This window comes from Olea europaea, chromosome 13 (assembly GCF_002742605.1).
Source record: "Olea europaea var. sylvestris chromosome 13, O_europaea_v1, whole genome shotgun sequence".
Taxonomy (NCBI): Eukaryota; Viridiplantae; Streptophyta; class Magnoliopsida; order Lamiales; family Oleaceae; genus Olea; species Olea europaea.
Genome location: NC_036249.1, coordinates 20,419,156 through 20,440,735, shown reverse-complemented (window position 1 = coordinate 20,440,735; position 21,580 = coordinate 20,419,156). Strand labels below are relative to the sequence as shown.

At 37.9% G+C, this 21,580-nt stretch overlaps 1 protein-coding gene across 1 annotated transcript; it reads right to left on the bottom strand.

Annotated features, from left to right (window-relative positions):
• Positions 1-10,221: 10,221 nt before the first annotated feature.
• On the bottom strand, positions 10,222-10,984 carry LOC111407823. The gene has a single exon (XM_023037512.1). It carries the CDS (start codon positions 10,731-10,733, stop codon positions 10,398-10,400), a length of 336 nt encoding a protein of 111 aa, XP_022893280.1. The 5' UTR covers positions 10,734-10,984; the 3' UTR covers positions 10,222-10,397.
• Between the last annotated feature and the right edge of the window lie 10,596 nt (positions 10,985-21,580).

Genomic DNA, 21,580 nt, shown 5'->3' with positions numbered 1-21,580 from the left:
GCTAGAGGGTGCCGACCTGGAGAGACTTAGGGCTGAATATAGGATCCCAGATGATGTAGATCTGATCCTACCAGAACCTGATGAGCAGGCCTGCTACCCTAGGCCGGGGTGCGTGGCAATAAGCGAGACGATCCTTAGTGCTGGCCTTAGGCTACCAATCCACCCTTTCTTTCTTATGGTACTTAGGTCATACGGCTTAGCTCCTACCCAATTGAACCCGAACTTCTGGAGTCAAATGGTGGGCTCCTGGATGTTGTGGAAAGAGGCGTCGCTTGGGGTGGATATGCCTTTTTCTGTATTCCAGACTATCTACATCCCTAAGGTAGCGACTGGGGGGGGGGATAAGACTAGGGACTGGTACTACTTGACCTCATGGGGTTCCCACACTCCATTCGTGCTTGATCTGTCGAGCTCCATCAAGGGGTGGAAGAGCTCGTGGTGCTAGGCTGCCGAGAGATGGGACACGATGGAGGGGGACCCCTTGGCGCCTCTTATGATCCCCATAAAATATTCAACACTTAGTGAGTTATGTGGCTTTGTGCATCTTGTTTATCCTTCTTCGGTTCGGTTATTAACTGTTCTGTTTGTTTTTTGAAGGTTCTCTTCCTCGGTACGAGCTTTCCACCGATGACTTCAACATCATCTGCATTATTTATCAGCTGCCTTCGAAGAAGAGGTCATACCACCAGCTGATAAGGAAAAACGTCCACTTCGTGACGCACGATTTGATGGTATGTCCCGAAGCGAATTCGTTCAGTACTTTCCGAACTATTTACACTTATACTAATTTGCCTGTCTCTTTGTAGATAACTTTAATAAGAAGCTGCCTCTGAGGCCAGACTTCAAAACCATCCAAAGGATGATGGCCAAGGCGAGAGCCTTGAAAACCTCCTCGTCTGTATACAAAAAGCAGATGGAGGATCTGGTGGAGGCCAACAAGAGGCTCCAGCCTCCCACTCAAGAGAAGGTTGCGGAGCACCCGGACACCAATTTGCTGTGGAAAGGGAAGAGGCCTGCCACCCCCTCAAAGCGCCCAACTGTAGCGAGGCCGTCCCCAGCTTTGAGGCAGACGACAATTCCAACCGAGGTGGTTATCCCCGAGAAGAGACCTACGTCTTCCGAGGCTTCTCCAACCCCGGCCACATCGCCAATCGTGGTTGTGCCCATTGCTCAAGCGCCGGGACAGCAAAAGAGGAAAAGGGCCCGACCCTCGAAAGATGTGGACTTCTTGAGCGTCAATTCCGAGGAGCCAGTGAAGGAAGTGCTGGAGGCTCTTTCTCTAGAGACAGTAGCGGTGGTGGTGGTCTACAATAAGTATTGGACCGAGGAATGGAGAGACCACACCGGCTCCTGCACTGCCGAGGATTTGGTCGCGGCCAACAGTGCTTATATGGCCCGGGCCTTAAGCACAAGCATCCAACTCGAGGGCTTGGTAAAAGACCTCAACGCTAAGAGGGAGGACCTCGCCAAGCGCCTTGAGGGGGCGATGCACTATGGAGATGCAGTGAGAGAGGCCCGGGCCAAGGCCGAGGAGGAAGGGAAAGGAAGGAAGGAGGCTGAGGCCCGACTGGGGGTTGCAAAGGAGGAAATAGAGTGGTTGAAGAAGGAGCTCTATGAAGTGGAGTGCCAGGTAGCTGCTATGACACGAAGAGTTGATCATGCAAATGAGCACCACCGGCTCACCATAGGGGCTCTGGAGGCCTCCAATAAAGAAAAGGTAGAGCTGAGGCAGAGGGCGGATACCGATGCTGAAGAAATCGCCTCTTTGAAGGAGAAGCTGAAGTCAGTAGGGGAGGTGGCTAAACAGAACTTTATTGACCACTTTGAAGAGCACCCCCTGTATGCCTACGTTGCTAACTTCTAGGCTTCCTGGAGCGCCCAGGGGATATTGGGTCGGCTGAAAGAGGTTCATCCTACTTTGGACATATCTTCGCTAGAGGCAGAGTTTGGTGGGCCTACCGGAGGTCGACCTGATAGGCTCGCTGAGGACGCTCCAGAGGCCCCTGGGACAAGGGCAGAGGACGTCGGGACAGCAAATGCCCCAGTAGAGTAGGGTTGATCAATTTCTGTAATGGCTTCAGCCTCTTGTAATTCAATTCCCAAATGAATGAAAACAAAAATTTTTGTACAAGTATTATTGCTTTGATTTTTTTATTGTGCTGTTTACACTTATGTGTGATAACCACTTAAGCGCTCGTTACCAATAACCAATTAATAACAGAAGATCGGATCAATTGACATATTGACGAACTGAAGTAACAATTTACTAGCCGATGTGACAAGCGACTGAAGTATCATTATTTAAAAGGAACTACATCACTCTTCACTAAGGCATTTTCAACACTTAGTAAGATAGGAAAGTTACAAATGAGATCGAATCATGACACACGTTTACTAGACATCATTAAGATCGGATCAGAACACAAACTCATTATTGATAGTACTTCCTCAAATGTTCGATGTTCCATTGATGAGGGAGTACTTTCCTTGTCATGTCTTCAATTTCAAAAGTACCAGGTCAGGATTCCCTACGTATGCGGTAAGGACCCTCCCAATTCGGTCCCAACACTCAGAACCCGGTTGGCTTTGATGATTGGAAGACCCTTCTAAGGACGAGGTCCCCCGGACGAAGAGTCCGATTTCTGACCTTGGAGTTATAATATCAGGTCATCTTTCTATGATACTTCGCCAAGTTCGCCTGGGAGGTATCCCTCATTTCTTCAAGGAGGTGGAGCTCGCTCATTCGAGCGTCGTTGTTACTGATCTCATTGAAGTGTATTCGACGGTGCGATGGGACCCCTACCTCAACCGGCTCATGACCTCGGCTCCGTAGGTCATGGAGAAGGGTGTCTCCCCTATTGCAGTTTAGGTAGTTGTCCTGATGGCTCAGAGGACGTGGGGAAGCTCATCAACCCAAGCCCCTTTTGAGGTGTCAAGCTTCCTTTTCAGGGTATGCTTAATTGTTTTGTTTAGAGCATCAACTTACCCATTTGCTTGTGGGTGATGAGGCGTTAAGAAATCCTTCTTTATGCCCAGTTCGTCACATTAGCTTCGCATTTTCTTGTTGTCAAACTGTTTCCCATTGTTAGATACTAAGGAGCGGAAAATGCTGAATCTGCAAATGATGCTCTTCTAGATGAATTTTATATATTTGCCTCGTTAATCTTGGCAAGAGGTTCAGCTTGGACCGACTTGGTGAAATAGTCGATGGCGACAATGGCAAAAGTCGCGCTTCCTCTTCCTTTTAGGAGTGGGCCAATGAAGTCGATGCCCCATTTGGCGAACGGCCAATGGCTGGTCACTACGGAGAGACTCTGAGAATGCTGCCTTTGAATATTTGAAAACCGTTGGCACCTATCACATTTCTGGACAAACTCGCAAGCATCCCTTCTCAGGGTCGGCCAAAAGTAGCCTTGTCGAAGCACTTTGTGTACCAGAGCCGTTCCTCCGGAGTGATTCCCGCAAATTCCCTCGTGAATTTTCCTGAGTATATACATAGCTTCTTCGCCTCCTACACATCGAAGAAGTGGCGAGGTGATGCCTCTTTTGTAAAGGACATCTTGTAGGACGAAGTGTGCAGCCCTCATTTTTAATTTCTTCGCCTCGCTTCTGGAAGCTGGTAGTGATTGGTCCTTAAGGTAGGCGATGATGGGCTGCATCCATACCGGGGTGCCTTCTATCCATAGCACCTCCTCACCTCTGGAAATAGAGGGCTTTGATAAGTGCTCAATAGGTACAATCTTTAGTAGCTCTGAATCCTTACTGCTAGCCAGTTTTGACAGGGCAATTGCATGACTATTCTCTAGGCGTGGGACTTGAATTGGCTCGAACCTTTCAAAATGGGGAACTAGGTCCAGAACCAATTTCAAGTATGCAACCATGCTACTGTCTTTAGCTGCGAAGTTTCCATTGACCTGACTCACTACCAGCTGAGAATCGCTACTTGCTGGAAGCCTTCTGGCCTACATTTCCCTTGCCAGTCTAAGGCCTGCCGAAGGGCCTCATATTCGACAACGTTGTTCGATGCTTTGAAGCCGAACCTTACTGCGTAATTTAGCTTGTGGCCTTCGGGGCTTTTCAAGACGATCCTTGCCCCGGAGCCGGCCTCTCCTGAGGATCCATCAACGAACAGTTTCCACTTTGGGGGCTCAGCTGGTTCCATTGTTGCCTCCATTTCTTGGACTTTGGCAAACTCAGCCACAAAATCTGCAATGGCCTGGCCCTTGATGGCATGTCGAGGTCGGAACAGTATGTCGAACTCATTAGGCTCGATTGCCTATTTTAGCAGGCGTCCTGATGCGTCCGTTCTTTGCAGCACTTGCTTTAATGAGAAGTTGGTGAGAACTTCAATTGAGTGGGCCTGGAAGTATGGTCTCAGTTTTCTTGAGGCTGTAATAAAAGCGAGTGCCAATTTTTCCATGTCTGGGTAGCATGTTTCAGCTGGGAGGAGTGCTCAGTATACCAGTAACTGGTGCCCATTTTCTTCTCTGACTACGACAGCGCTGATCACCTCGTCCGAAACTGCCAAGTACATTAGTGGTGGCTCTTCCAGTTGAGGTTTTGACAACAGAGGTGCCTCTCCTAAGTGTTTCTTCAGTGCTTGGAAGGCTTCTTTGCACTCAAAAGTCCATTGAAACTTCTTTCCTTACTTTAGCACATTGAAAAAGGGTAAGCTCTTATCTGTGGCTCTGGAGATGAAACGATTCAGTGCTGCTATCCGACCATTGAGGCTTTGGACCTCCTTTTGTTTCTGAGGTGACCTCATTTCAAGCAAGGCCATTATCTTTACTGGGTTTACTTCGATCCCTCTTTAGTTTACAATGTATCCCAAGAACTGACCCGAAGCCACTCCAAAGGTGCACTTGAGGGGGTTCAACTTCATTTTATATTTTCTAAGTATCTAAAAGGTTTGGTCGAGGTGACTTACGTGTTCGTTGGCCTGAAGGCTTTTGACTAGCATGTCATCCATGTAGACCTCCATGGTTTTGTCAATGAGTTCGGCAAACATTATGTTTACCAGCCTCTGATATGTTGCTCCAACATTTTTCAATTCGAAGGGCATGACTTTATAGCAGTACAGTCCCCTATCTGTGATGAATGACGTAGCCTCCTCATCGGGTCGGAACATGGGTATCTGGTTATACTCTGAGTATACATCCATGAAGCTCAAGAGTTCATGTCCGGCGGTGGAATCCACAAGTTGGTCTATCCTTGGAAATGGGAAGCTGTCTTTGGGGCATGCCTTATTTAAGTTTGTGAAGTCTACGCATACCCTCCACTTTTCGCTGGGCTTTTTTACCAGGATCGGGGTGGATATCCACTTTGGGTAGATAGCTTCTCTGATGAAACCGCTGTAGCTAAATTTGTCTACTTCGTCTTTGAGTGCCTCATACCGCTCCGGGTTGAGGGCACGTATTTTCTGCCTCTGTGGGGGGCACAGGTGGAGTTGATGTTAAGATGATGGTAACTGATCCTTGGATCTATTCCCACCATGTCTTCATGCTTTCAAACGAAGACATCCAAGTTCCTTTTCAGGAAGCTCACCATTTCTTCTTGTGCTTCGGGGGACAGTGCATTTTCTATTCGCAGGACCTGATTGGGGTCCTCTGGGTTGGCGATGAAAGTCTCAAGTTCTTCCACTGGGGTTGTATTTGGCTCGGAGTCGATGATCCGAGGATCTAATTCATCAAGAGGGTGCCCTTTCTCAGGGGCTTCTTCCATGTCGACGTCTTCCCCCTGTTCGGAAGTATGCCCTTGTTCAGGGGCGTCGATCATTTTCACGTCCAAATTGGGTTCGCTGGCAACTTCAGTTATGATCACATTAACAGTTCGGGGCTCCGATTTTCGTAAAGAGTTTAAGTAACAAGCCCTGCAGCCCATCTGGTCGCCTCGTACCGTGGCAATCCCATGTTTAGTCGGGAATTTCATACTCAAGTAATGAATGAAGGTGACAGCCCAAAGATCTTTTAAGGCCGGTCTTCCCAATACTCCATGGTAGGCCGATCTATGGTCGACCACCAAGAATTCAATGAACTGTTGGGCCACTAGAGGAGCTGAATCCATCTCAACGAGCAGAGTTATCCGCCCTTGTAGGACGATGCTGTCTCCAGTAAATCTGAACAGTGGATCGGTCATGGGGATCAACCCATGTTCAATTTGCATTCTGTCGAAGGTAGAGCCGAATAGTATATTCACCGAACTGCCATTGTCGACAAGCATGCGTTTGAGCCCATTTCTTGCCACTACGGCTCTCACAACCAATGCGTCACAATGGGGGTGGTGAACTCCTTCTACATCTTCCTGGAAGAAGGTGATTGGGGCCATCCTATTGGCCACTTGGGACTCATTTATAATGTAGGTAAGTATTGGCGGGTCCTTTGCTTCCCTTGTGTAATTCCTTTGGACGTTCCTGGTGTTGCCACCGATGTGAGGTTCCCCAATGATCGTGTCGATCTTCCTGATGACTTGGCTCCCAGAAAATGGGGCCTGATCTCTCTGTCTGGACTGTCCTCGATCTCTTGATTCTCTTCTCTAGGGTGACTATTCTCTATGCCTTCTCTCTCCCCTGTTCGGGGAGGCGGATCTGCGAGGATATTCGTTCCTCCTAGAGGGATGTGGGTTACTTTGATCCGGGAGTCGATTAGCATCTCTACACTCGCTGGTGTCATGCCCATAGAGTTGGTAGAAAGTGCAAAAAATTGCTCCTTCCAAGGGCCTGTTTGATCGCTTCTTTTTCTTCTTCTTACTATTATCGGTTCCTCCAGATGGCCCTGTTTTGCCAGGGAAATTCTCGTATGCCAACACCGGGACTGCATTTAGCGTGGCTGAAGCCAGTGCCTGTCCGGAGGTGGGAGCTATTGTATGACCTGCTTGAGTCCATTGCTGAGTGATAAGGTGTGCTGCGATCCTCGACCTACGTGCCTCTGAGGCGAAGGGAGTCCCTGCGCTACACGATTTCTGTGATCAATGATCTCTCCGCTGACGATCTCAACTCTCATCATTTCTTCCAGCTCGTCATAAGTGGTGGGATTTTTGTTGCGCACATCCCTCCAGAACAAAGTGTTCATGTTGAAGCTGCCTTTAAAGGCTGAAAAGGCTTCTCTATCAGTGACCTGCTCGTAATACGTGATTTCGTCGGTAAACCTAGCGAGATAGCTTCTTAGCGTCTCTCTAGGGGCCTGCTTCATATCTTGCAGGCATTGCACTAGGGCCTCTCCTTCTCTGCGTGAGAGGTATTGGTTCAAGAACGCATTCTTTAAATCCGGCCAACTCCTAATGCTCAGGGGAGAAAGTCTGTTGTACCACACGTCAGCAGCTCCGCTCAAGGTTAAGTAGAAGGCTCGGCACTTCAAAGAAGGCGAGGCTCTCCTTAGGCTCATCTGTGTCATGTACTTGGTGGGGTGCTTCTCCGGGTCCCCCTTTCCTTTATACTTAGGGATCTTAGGGGGCATGAAATTCGCATGCATTGGAAAACTTCGAATTTTCTTTGAGAAAGGAAGGTTATCATCATCATCGTCAATTTCAAAGGATCGATAAGGTTTATCTAACCCTTCATCATCTTGAATGTTCTGGGGAGGTGGAGGTGCTTCTCCTCGACTCCCCCAATCAACTAAGTTCCTTCTCTCCTTCCCATTTCTAAGAGGAGGAGGTGCTTGATCTTGCTCCTGTTCTTGCCGAACTGATCTTCATACTGAGTGGACCCTATTACTAGGGTCCTGCCCTATTCGATCGAAGATGCTGACTGACTTTTGTGCTTCATATTCTTGAGGGAAATTATCCCCCAATTGTGGTGGCTCCCTTGCAAACAGGATGTGGCTTCAGCACCCACTTCTCTTTCGAGGGGGCGCTCTCTGTGCTGGCTCACATGGCCTTGAGAACAAGATGCTGGGGTTTCCTGAATTGGATAAGATCCTTGGGGCATTTGAGAGCCCTGGTGACCTCGGGCTTGCATGAGAAGTTCATGTATTGCCGTATTCTGGGCTGCGATGTCTCTCATGCCTGCAGCTATTTGAGCCATTCCTTCAGTGAGCATGGCTGTCCTTTCACCTCGGTGACGGTGGTGATGGGGTCTCTGGTGAGTGACATTGTTACAGAGCACATCTTCTTCAGAGGCCTCTCTCATAGGATTTTCGTCTTCATGGCTGTAACTCATCTTATGTCCTTTTTCAAGGGTGATAAGAATTTGGATTATAACTCGAATTTGTTCTTCTTCAAGAACGTGCCCTTTTCAGGGTAAGTCACTGGTTTTTGGGTGGTTTCTCCGGTGGAAAATGCAGAACTTTGAATGGAAAGTTTCCCACAGATGATGCCAATATGTTGACCTCGCAAATTGGACCCTCTACATGGCCAACCGATAGCTAATCCACGTATTCCTCCCGGCGCACAGTCAACGCACGGTCAGATGCACACGGCTAGAACCAACGGGGGTGGTGGCGACCGTATACACTCCGACGGTTAAGTTAGTCTCAGGTGGTCGGAACAATACCAAGGTTGTGCAAAGTAGAGGGGAAGAGAATATGTATTTGCTTGTTATGGAAAGTTATGTTGTAAGAGTTTCATTACCTTTACCTCTTGTTAAACCCTGGGTATTTATAGATGATAAGAACCGTTGGATGTGGGACACGTGTACGCATATGACGGTGTGAGACGTCTGCTCATAGGCGTCAATCGGCCGCGTCTATAGAGTGGGCGGGTAATTACTTCTCCCAAGTTGAGTTGACATAAAGTTGATACGTCACATCGACTAGGCTCATAGAGACGTCAAATCAATTGAATCTTGGGGGCAAAAATGATCTTGACTTAGATCTCTTTCTCAAATTGGCAGCAGATCCTTTAGCAGAGAACTTCGATTTCAGGGGCGAGGGAGGCTCGACCAGTTCAGTAGATTGTCTGTGTCTTGCAGTGTGTTAGCAGATGATGATCCCCACTTCGGAACCACTTCGGATGGGTGTTGCACACCTTGTAAGACGCGGTGGTAAACTTTCCGAAGTGTTTCAGATGGGGGCGTAACAGTTGGAATACTTTATTTCAAAAAACTTCTTAAGGTTGTAATAACTCATTTGGCACACGACGACGACTTATCACATTCAGATGTTGAAGAAGGTCCTAGGATTCAGTTATTCACTGATTCAAGAGGCACATGATTTGGGTGGTCAATGAATTTTTTAATTTTTTATCCATATTTCTATTAGAAGCCGAAGTATACAACCTTTTTTTCTTTCTTTTTTTATAATTAAAATCAATGATTTGCCAATATTAACTTCAAAAAGTTAGAGTCATGTGTTTTTCACTGCAAGATCAACAGAAGCCATCTATTATGATCTAGGGTATTCCAAACTTAAAAGTTTCCAACCATAAATGTCAAGTAATCGTTGAGAACTCAAATGATAAGGACCCCGAAGCAATTTTTTTCTATTTTATTAGGTTGAGCGACTCCATGAACCTCTTTACTTCCCTAATTACTAATTTACTTTCAAATCACTTTCATTAAAAGAATTTCCCCCTTAATCAATCAATTACAATCAAATAATGATAATTTCTTTATATTTGTATTTTCACACTTTTCAATACTATCACATTCAATTTTGTAAATGGATTTTGAAGCCTTGAGCGTCTGCACGTCTAATTGTTGGACAAATAATAAATTTATTTTATATTATTATCTTCTATAAGAATTTATATTTGTCATAAAAAGATGGCCACTTGAACTTGTTAGTACGGGTGAAAACATCTCTATCAATTTAGTAATAACATGCACTACAACGGGTGCTTAGGGCCCTGTTAGGGAGTGATTTTTCATTCAAAAAAATTTGATTTTTTTATCGTTATTTCATTATTCCAACTATAATTTTTGACTTCTTCTATCACAAATAATCCCCACTTTTTTCTTAACGATCAAAAAATCAATTCTCAAAATTTCTACCAAACAGACCCTAGTACAAGCCCATACTGCTATATGGACTCAAGTGTTTAATATCAATTTAGGTAGTGCAAGAATTGATGCAAAGCACTTATAGCGTTACGTATTCTTCAAAAAATTTATTTTTCAGAAATATGATGGCATCTAGACCGTGTTCAATTTTATTAAAAATTAATTTTTAATAAAAATTAATAAATATGTAATTGAAAATTTGATAAAATATCAATTTTCTAAAGTTAAACCAAAAGCGCCAATTAAATCACTTCGACCCCAGCTTAATCAATTATTTATCCAACTCCTAATAGAAAAATGCCACATATGCATTCCATTACATTAATAATTCGGATAAAGTATTGATCTAATTATACAATCCTATTGATTAAGATATTACAAGCTTACGGATCAGATCCACATCATCACATCGCCTTCTAACAATTTTTAAATATTTATACAAATTATTTAATAAAAAACACATCACTCACGTAGTACGCCGATCAGCGAAATCGGAGGCGAGCCTTGATGCAATGGCGGAGTGATACATATCATGCGACGACGTATTAGTTGTCATCCTCCGGAGCTGCTTTGCCTTTTCCTCCGTGAAAGATCCCGGAGTGAACCGGGACCTCGCTTCTATCGGATCCGGGTTGCTCTTCTTATAGTCAGACTGTAAATAGTCCGGCTCCGACGAAACTCCGAACAGCGGAGCCCACCAGTGGTACGATGAAGATTTTTTAGCTTCAGGTTTCCGGTCATCGGCGCTGATACTAGCTCTAACGATTGTCAGTGGCCGAAATGGTAACAAACCGGACGCCATTTCAGAGGTAAACGAGTAAACTTCTGAATCTGGGAGTTTCTAATTTACAATTTATGAAGATTTGATTTGATTTTGACTCTTTACTTTGGGTTAGGGATTTAAATGAATTCATGGAAAACAGAAAAGGGTGTTATAAAGAGGTTGCAGGGAAAGTTGGTACCTTGGTAATAAAAGTCATCAGATGAGTGCGTGGGCTGTGGGAATTGGGGGTTTTAAAGACAGAGTTAGTCACTCACCTATTAGAGTTGTTTCATTTTAGTCCTGATTTGTTTAATTGTAAGTTAATAATTGAATTTGTTGACCTTCAAAATTTGATTAACCTAGCTTCCAATGAATCCGTTGTTACCTTTCCATCTATGCATAAATAAAAACCTTTAGGAGACAAAAGCCTTCATTTTTAATTTAGGTTCGACGATCGTTTACATTTCGTCCAATAAGGACAGTAATGTGGTTGGCAGTTCCCCATCCTATTTAATGATACAATTATATTTTTAATTTTTACTACTTTTCTTGTTTTTCTTGAGTAATTTGAGAATTGACAGATAATGTTGGATTAAATTGTTTTTAAACAAACAAGAATTAATTAGAACAGTTTGGTTCGCCAACCTTATCTGATATCATCCAAATCGTTCTGAAAGAATAAATTAACAATATAATGTCATTTCTTATATAAATAGAAAGAATAAATTCAAAACTGATCAAACTCCTTCAATTAAAAGTTTTCGTCAAACTCTTCATTCATTGTTTTCAAAAGATGAAACTAAATCTTTATGGGAAGAATTTTATGATTCTTATGAAGACACGAGTTTTTATGAATTGACATATTTTAAAGTTTTTTTAAAAAATCAGTTCAAAATACTGATGTTAACAAGAAAACATGGAAAACTCTTCGGGCCAAACCTTTCAATCTAAACATCATCCTGTGCAAGAAATAGTTGTTTCTCATGGAAACATTAAAATATTTGTATCTCTAATCAAACAACTCCCAGCTAATAGATAAGAGGAATTTGACACTACAGCAAAAGATATAAAAAATATTCAATTTCAGAATAATTATACTTTATATTATTCTTCAATTTATGTGTTCTCAATTATCTAGAATTGAAGCCAATTCTAATACCGAGGCATCTTCATCTAAGAAAGATGAAAAAACAATCTCTTATTTTCAAACCAATAGAGTCGAAATTAGGATCATCCAAAAAAATTAATACAATTGATGATCTTGATAATCTTGAAAATTAATTTGTTGAGAATGAGAAACTTTCATTAATAAATCGAAACGTCAAAATTCAAATCTTCCAAATTATTAATCTCGTCCTTCTTATTCTGATATGTTATACGAGGAGAAGAAAAAATATCAAGTTTCCTATAATAGAGATGAACTCATTGAATGAAATCTTGATGATATGACAGAATTTCAAATTGTCAATTTCCTCGAAAATATGGCAGCCTGCTATGCTGCTTATATTAGTAGAGGTACTTCTGCATACATTGCTTTGTCAAATTTAGTTCAAGGTTTCATTGGACAATAAAGAACTGGTGGAATAATTATTTATCTACTGAAGATAGGAATAGTATTGAAAATGCACTAGATTCTCAAGTGAACAGTGACATGTTCAATATTCTTATTTATTAAATACTCACATATTTTATTGGAACTCCTACTCTTCTTCAAGATAGATCTTCTGAGATTCTTGTGAATCTTAGTTGTCCAACAGTTCACCATTTTAGTTGTATAAATATGTTCCATGAAGATTGCAATTAATCTTTTCCAAAAGAAAATTTATTTCTTGACTTCCTCAATTCTTTGCAGAAAGAATTAGAAATTCAATTAAACTTAAACATCATAATACTATTCCTTATACTTTCCTAACTTATGGTGAAATTATTAACATTGTCAATAAAGAAGGTTAGCATTATGCAATGATCTCAAACTCAAGGCCAAATTAAAATCAGAATGATCTGAAAGGAGAATGGAATTTGGATCTTTCTGTGCACAATATGGTTTTGAAAAAATAATTCATTTTTCTTCAAAGTTAAAGAAGAAAAAATTTCCTTCTCGATATTTTCAAAAAGAAAAATCTTTTCAAAAATTCTATCCTTCTAAATTTTTAAAAAGAAAGTTTTCAAAGATAAAAATTCAAAATCTTCGATTATTGCTTCTTGGAAGTGTAATCAAATAGGTCATTATTTAAATAAATATCCTATGAAGGAAAAATTAATAATCTTCAAATTGATGAAGATATTGAACTTCTTAATTTAATTAATTTCAATTCGGATGATGAATCTGAATCTGATCTTGAACATGTATATCAATTTTACAAAAACTCTGATGTTGAAACTAATTCAAATTTGTCTTCATCTTCAAGTCAAGATAAATAAGTTTGTGGTTGTAAAACCGTAAATGTTCTTACAAAAGAAGAAGAATTTATTTAACAAATAATTGAGAAAATTGAAAATCCTCAACTTAAGAAAAAGTTTTTCTCTGCTTCCTTTAGAATCCATAGAACCATTTAATATGCAAAATGTATTAAACAGGTTTAGAACTGAATATTCAAATGTTTCAAAATCCTCTAGTTCTGATTAAAATCAGAAATCAATATTATAATATCTCAAATTTCTACCCTTGAAAATCAAGTGAAAGATGTTCATATGGAAGTTGTATTCTTCAAAGCTAAAGAATTAGAACACGAATACAATTCTAATAAAGAATCTAAGCAAAAATCTTCTTCAGAATCCTCTTTCAATGAGGATACTTCTCATGCTTATCATTCAAATAATCATACGTCTAACGATGAGAAAATTAATGTTATCAATCGTATTCAACTTCAAAAATGGTATTCTACAATGACTATTGTAGTAAATAAAGAACTCAAATTTACTTCTAAAGTTATTATTGATTTTGGAGCTGATCAAAATTATATTAGGGAAGCATTAATACCTACGAAATATTTTGAAAACACTACTGAGCGTTATTTATGGTGCTAGTGGTAAAAAGCTTAATATTCAATATAAATGTTCTAAAGTTCATGTTTGCAATTCAAATATATGTTTTAAAAATATATTTTATTTAGTAAAAGATTTAAATCAAGAAGCAATTTTTGGTACACCTTTTATAGTCCAAATCTACCATTTTCAAGCAGAAGAAATAGGATTAACTACAAAAATTTTTGATCAACAAATATTTTTCAGATTCACAAATCCTCTTCCATTTAAAGATATTAATTCTTTAAAAGAAGCAATAATTTAAAAAAAATTGTCAATAATATTATTAATAAAAAGAGTGATATTCAGTTTCTGAAAGAAGAAATTAAATTTCAAAAGAATTTAAGAACAATTGCAAAATTCTTCAATTAAAGAAGAAATAGCATGTTTTCAAAAACAAATTGAAAATGAAATATGTTCGACTATTCCTAATGTTTCTAGAATGGAAATAAACACATTATTTCTCTTCCTTATGTTCATGATTTTCATGCATCAATGATTTATACAAAATCTCGTACTATTTAAATGAATAAGGAATTACTTGATTTTTGTATCAAGAAAATCAATGACTTATTAGAAAAGAAACTTATTCGCCCAAGCAAATCCTCATGGAGTTTCTTGGCATTTTATGTCAATAATTTTGTTAAACTTGAACGAGGCACTCCCTGACTCATTATCAATTATAAGCCCCATCAATAAGGCTCTTCAATGGATTCAATATCATTTACCTCAAAAGAAATATCTATTAAATAGATTACTCAAAGTTGTTATCTTTTCTAAATATGATTTGAAATCTAGATTTTGACAGATTAAAATCAAAGAAAAAGATAGGTACAAAACTGCTTTTAATGTTCCATTTGGTCAATATGAATGGAATATTAAGCCTTTTGGTCTCAAAACGCTCTTTCAGAATTCAAAATATTGTGAATGATACTTTTAATCCGTTTCAAAATTTTATTATTGTTTATATAGATGATGTTCTAATATATTCTAAAAGTTTTGAACAACATTTCAAGCATATTAATACATTTATTCACTTCATTAAGAATAATGGATTAGCCATTTCTGCTAAAAAGATTGTTCTTTGTCAAACACGTATAAGGTTATTAGTCATTATATAAACTTAGGAATACATGGACCAATTCAAAGAAGTTTGGAATTTGTTGATAAATTTTCTAACGAAATTTAAGATAAAACGAGTTTGTAGCGCTTTTTAGGCCGTGTCAATTATGTGACTAATTTTGTCAAAAGTATATGTCAAATCTGTGCCCCCTTCTTTTAAAGGCTACAGAAAAATTAATTACCATGGAGTAATGATCATACTTTAGCAATCCAAAAAGTCAAGATAACTATTAAAAGTATTCCCTATCTTTCAATCTTAGACCCCCCATCGACTCCATCATTGTTGAGACTGATGCATCAAATATAGGGTATGGTGGAGTGTTAAAGTAGATTCCAAAAGAATCAAATCAAGAACAGTTCATTAAGTTTCATAGTGAGGTATGTTATAGTTTTATGTGTTTCAAAATTTCAAGATGATTTAATTAATAAAAAATTCATTTCAAAAACTGATTGTAAAGAGAGTGAATGAATTAGGATGATATTTTATCAAAAAAGAGAGTGAGAGTTCAAAGAAAGAAAAGATTTTAATGGCTTCTTCTAAAACTTCACTCCAAAAGCAAAGTAGTCGTAAAAAGATTTCAATACCATTATTTTCAATTGATGATTATATTCAAGGATCATCATCAAGAAAGGAAGAACAAGGTTTTTCATCTTCTCAAAATACTCAAAACACTATCATTTCTGTAAGTGTTATGCCCTAGGTCCAATCAACCTTAAACATAAATACTCATAATATATAATTAATGCAGTTTAATGACAGATCTATTATTTCATTAATATACAATTAAATTAAATAATAGAGTTCGTAGATTTGAATCTTCGTAATTTGTTAATCACAAGGAGTTATGATTGTGAGATACAAATTACATATGATTGAATCTTAAATCGTCTGTGGTCGTATGTAATAACAAGATACGAATATTGTTATTACGGATAGACCATCACGTGTGACTTTTCTTACTTGTGAAATAAGTAGCTGATCTCACAAGTTAAAGTGTAGTGACATTTAAATGAACATGTGTATGTTTTGTTGTAGAATAAAATATTGGAGACCCGCCTAGAGATTTCACATGTATAACTATCTGAGTGTCAGTGGTTAATCTCTAACGTTCGAGAGTGGGATTAGTCCTTTGACTTGAGATCGTCATAGTACCTTATATGAGGACAGTCATGCTTTGCGGTGTTGGATATTGCTTTGCCAAGGGCCACTAATATGACATCGTTCGGGTATGTCAAGAATCGTATGAATGTTATGAATGATCAATAAAGGATTCGTCACTCTTAGATAGTAAAAGATTATGATCCATATTTCATTCGATTAAGTTGATAACGAAATCATTGGCCAAGGCGTACTTATAAGTCAAAAAGGAGTTTTCGACTTATATTGACTTAATAGTGGAGTGAAAGATATGATCGATAATCGGGATAGACACACTTCCATATCTCATAATTGATCGGATTATATTGATAAAGAGATTGTAGGCTCACGGTAAATGAACGATTTTAGTTTTGTCATACCACGTGACATTTCTCGTCATATGTATTGTCTTGACACATTGCTAGATGTCAATATGGGAAGACGAGTGTGAATTTGTGATAAATTAAAATGGTGTTTTAATTTATCAATTTTGATCAGATCAAAATAATATTTCACGTCGTTAGGTATCATGATCGAGAACCTGATGGGTCGCATACAAAAGAGAATTGAAAAATTGCAATTTGTCAATTAATTAATTTAACAATCGTTAGATAAATTAATTAATTGGGTTTATTATTTATAGGCCCGAATTAATTAATTGGATTAATTAATCCACAGATCGGATTCAATTAAATGGATTAATCAAATATTGGATCGGGTCAGGTCAAGCCCGTTTGGGCTTATATAAATAACTGATTAGAGTTTACAATTTTGTAGAGATTCATTATTCTTGCTAACACAAGAAAAAATCATAATCCTACAATCTTGTTCTCTGTGTGGATCACCATTGGAGGCTGGACAATTGAACAGCTGTAGATAGTGAATCAAGATCATTGGAACAAAGAATAGCAAAGGAGTTTGCAGATCTCAACAAAATGTACATCTTTTATCACAATTTCTATTTAAACATAGAGAGATCCTTAGTTGGAATCAAAAATTTATTTTATTTTCCACTGTGCACGTTAAGTAGATTCCCAACAATGCTATCAGAGTTAACTTTGTGTTTTTTAGAAATTGTTTAACATTTTTGTGCAATCAAAAGTTGATTGTTATACATTTTTCTAGTTTTTAGCAATTGTAGAAATTTGATTTTCATTTTTTTAAAAATCTATTTTGATAATATAATAATAAATAAATAAAAATTGGCAAGATTGGACAGCAAGCCTGGCATCAAGAGTTGTCGTCGGCGTCGCGACAACGGTGGGGAAGCAGCTGCAACGCAGCTGCCACCCTACCTAGTTGCAACGATGCTCCTCGCCGCTGTCATCAGTAGCGGCGAGTGCCGTTGTTGATTTCCAGCAACAATCACTGTTGCAATTAGTGGCAGCGACGACAGGAACGCTGCTCTGTCGCTGCCATGCTACCATTAATGAAAGGAAAAAAAAAAAGGAAAGAGGCACCGCCAAGAAGGGTGAAGATTTTACGGTTTCTGTTGATTTTTTGGAGACAGGGGCCTCGGTTGCAATTACTGAAATTATGGGCACCTTGTTGCAATTATGATAATGGGTATATTTGCAAATTTTAAATGGAGGGCACGTCTGTAATTTTTGAAATTGGAAGGCCCCATTTTAATTTTGAAATCGGGTTGAATTGCAATTTTCTAAAGGATTTTGATGGCAATTTTAAAATGGGTTTTAAAATTGAACTTCAAGAGTATTTGACCTAAAATATTAATTTTGACCCGATTAAGATTTATTTGAAATTGGCGGCTTTGTAAATTTTCGTTAAATTAGATTTTAACTTAAATATTATAATTTAAGACAAAATTGAATTTTATTTTATTTGGGAGTTATATTCTAACTTAAAATATTAATTCAATTTAAATTAGAGTTGGACTCTAATTTAATATTTATTAAAATTTGTTTTTAATTAATTATTCACCCAAATATGTCATTGAAATTAGAATTGGATTCTAATTTGACATTTAATTAAATTTTGATTTTAATTAAATTGTCAAGCACTAAAATTATATTTAAAATTAGAGTTAGACTCTACTTTGATATTTAATTGAACAAGTTCGCCCTAAAATATTGGAATTAGAGTTGGACTCTAATTTGATATTTAATTAAAATTTGATTTTAATTAAATAGTCTCGCCCTATAATTGTGGAATTAGAGTTGGACTCTAATATGATATTTAATTAAATTTTGATTTTAATTAAATATGCTCGCTAATTAAATGAATTGATTAATATAATTAATTAGTTATTTAATCGTTTCGATCCATTTTGTCTAAAATAGTTTAGACAATTTAATTACTAGAAATTTGAAACATGTTTGTATATAATATTAGATATTATATAAAAATACATTTATGTGATAAATATATTATTAGTGGATGATTATGGACTCGACCATTTGGATGTGTCGAATATTGATTTTTATTCCTGTCATTTAGTGGGCCTGCGAGCCCGTTATTGTTGTTATTATTATGGGTTTGCGAGCTCTTAATCATTTTGGACCTGCGAGTCCATTATTATTATTGTTACCATGAGCCTACGAGTCCAATTTTATTTAAGCCTACGTGCCAACTAGTACAAGATATATGTTGGAGCTGGATTGATTGAAGAAACAAGAAGAAAAGGGAACCATGAAGATGGTGCATTGATACTGATCAATGTGATACCCTCTATAAATTGACCAACTAGTCTTCCTTATAGCTCGGGAAGACTAGATTGTAAAAGTTCATAATCGTCCACATTATTACATTAAATAATATATATGTTTATTTGCATGGTAGATGTATAATAAAATATATATGAATGTTACAATGAGACATTTGAATGCAAAACCCCTCAATAAAATATTAAGTCACATATATAATTGCCTTCCATCATTATAGTTAACAACCAAAGTCCCAAATCGTCTCAATTTGTTGAGTACACTCAATGCTGGTCTATTAGGGATATGTTTGACACTATGAAATATTTGATATTTCTGAATAACCGATTTAACTTAACTAAAATTCGGTTTAATGATCTGGGAGTTGTATAGAAATACAATTGATAATAGTATCTACCAAATATTTTATTAAAACTTGTTGAGTACATTCAAAGTCTTAATATGGGATCCCAGCCCACTGGGAGTCAAGTATGGACTTCATAAATTTATGTGAGAGGGTCATAAATTTTAGTTAAACAATGAGAGCATAATTAATTTAATAAAAGTCCATGTTAAATTAATTGGTGCATTTTATATATTATTCTTTTTCTTTTCATCATTTATATTTATTGAATTGTGAGTAACCATGTGTATTTGGATGGCATGTTGGATGCCAACAATCAAACCAAATTAAATTTTCTTGATTGGCATCTTTGAGAATTGTTCTCAGGCACGGGAAAGTTGGTTGTCCTTAAGTAGACCTTTTCAGAGACATTTAGTGATGGCTTGATTAAGGAAGAGGTGGTTACTGTAATAAACATGGTGATGACAATAGTACTACACATATGTAATTCTTGCAACTATGTCACCTGAGTTACAAAAGCGACTTGAGAGTATAGTTGCTAACGCATGATTTTTCATTTCAAAGAGTTGTATGATAATAATCGTGTGTGGAAGGATATGAGACTTCCAAGCAACTATACCGATGTAAAATGACAGAGTAATCTTCAGTCGATGCTTAGATACTGAATATGATTGACGTTGAGAATTGCCTCAATGAGGTTCAGTCATGAATTACGAACTAAGTGTTGATTGAGCTCTGCAATCTCTGTCAGAGAGTTATTCATACTAATTATGATTTATGATATGAATAAGTTCGAATGCACACCCGTTGAGTTGCTTAAGCTTAAGACTGTTTTGGCTAATATCAAAGTTAGAAGTGGGCAAGTCATTGATTCCTCTAAGGGTATTAAGAGGAAGTCGAAAGGGGCTTTTGGGAGAAGCAATATCAAGTCTAATGACCATTGGTTTCATTGTAGAATGAAAAGGTCATTGGAAGAAATATTGCAAGGCTTACTTTTACTTCATGAGTTTCTTAGGTATTTGATGCCAAATATGGATCTCATATTTATACAAAGATGGAGAAGCTAAATAGAACTAGACCACTACGAAAGGAAAAAGTTGACCTGCACGTTGAAGATGAGCAAAGGTTGCTGCATTGTCTGTAGAAGCATACTTCTTACTGTTGCCTTTTGACTTAGTATTGGAATTAGAGAAATGTTACTTTGTACCCACTGTAGCTAAAACATTAAAATGAATTTCATATTCAGATATGAACTATTTTAATATTAAGAACAATTGTTGTTCCTGCTTATCTTGATTAAGATCTTAATAGTTATGGTAACCTACAAAAATAACATTTATATTCTTAACACTAAGCATTCTATAATGAGTATAGAAGTTAAGAGGCATAAAAGTGATAATCTAAATAATACTCAAATCAGGCATTGTAAACTTGGTCATATACATGAAATGCAGTTTCAAAATTACATGGAGATGTATACGCAGAGTCAATCGATTTTGAATTGTTTGACTAGTGTAAAACATGTTTGTTTGTTACAATTACCAAATCTCTTTTTACCTGAAAAGGAATAAGTCTGCATAATATTGGCATAATACATAGTAATGTATATAGAGCCATGTCAATTGATGTCAGATGAGGTTTTTCTTATGTCATCAATTATCGTGTGTACTTGATGGGATTCAAGCATGAAGTTCTTGAAAGATTTAAAGGATTCAAACTAGAAATAGAAAAACAAATAGATAAGGATATCCTTACTTCAAGATCTGATCGAGATGAGAATATCTTAAAGGTAAAATTTAGATTATCTAAGAAAGAATGAGATTCTTTTGCAGTGAATTCCTCCATACACACTAGAACATTGTGGTGTATCTAAACGGAGGAATCGTAAATTATTAGATATAGTCCAATTAAGACTGAGCCATGCAAATCTCCCAAAATTGTTTTGGAGTCATGCACTGATTGAAGTGTGGTACACACTAAATCATGTCTCATCTAAGTTGGTTAATAGAATTCCGTACGAGTTATGGAAAGGCAATAGTCCCAACTTATCTCATATGAAAGTTTGGAGCTATGACGTTTATTTGAAGTGTATTGAATCAGATAAATTTGAGTATATATATTCGATGAATACATATTTGTGGGATATCCAAAACAAATATTTTGGATATCAATTCTATTATCCCATTGAGAAGAAAATCTTCGTCTCAGGATATATCGTCTTCTTAGTTAAAATGTTTACTCTAGAAAAGGATAGTGGGAGCAAAATAGAACTTGAAAGAATTCAAGAGTCCACAGATATAGTTAACCAAAGTAGATGAATCCGAGTTTGATCCCATATTTGATATGGGACATACTCTTGATCAGGAAATAGAAACTCCTGAGGACATGTCGGCTTTGTGTGAATCTAGTAGGAACATTTGACCTTCAAGAAGGTACGAATCCATGATTACTAATCAGACATTGCTGATCTAGTATAATGAACCTATTAATTGCTCAAAAAAAAGTCAAATGTTGACTTAAAAGAGACAATAAGAGGCCATGAAACCTGAGATGGACTTGGCGTATGTGAACAAGGTTG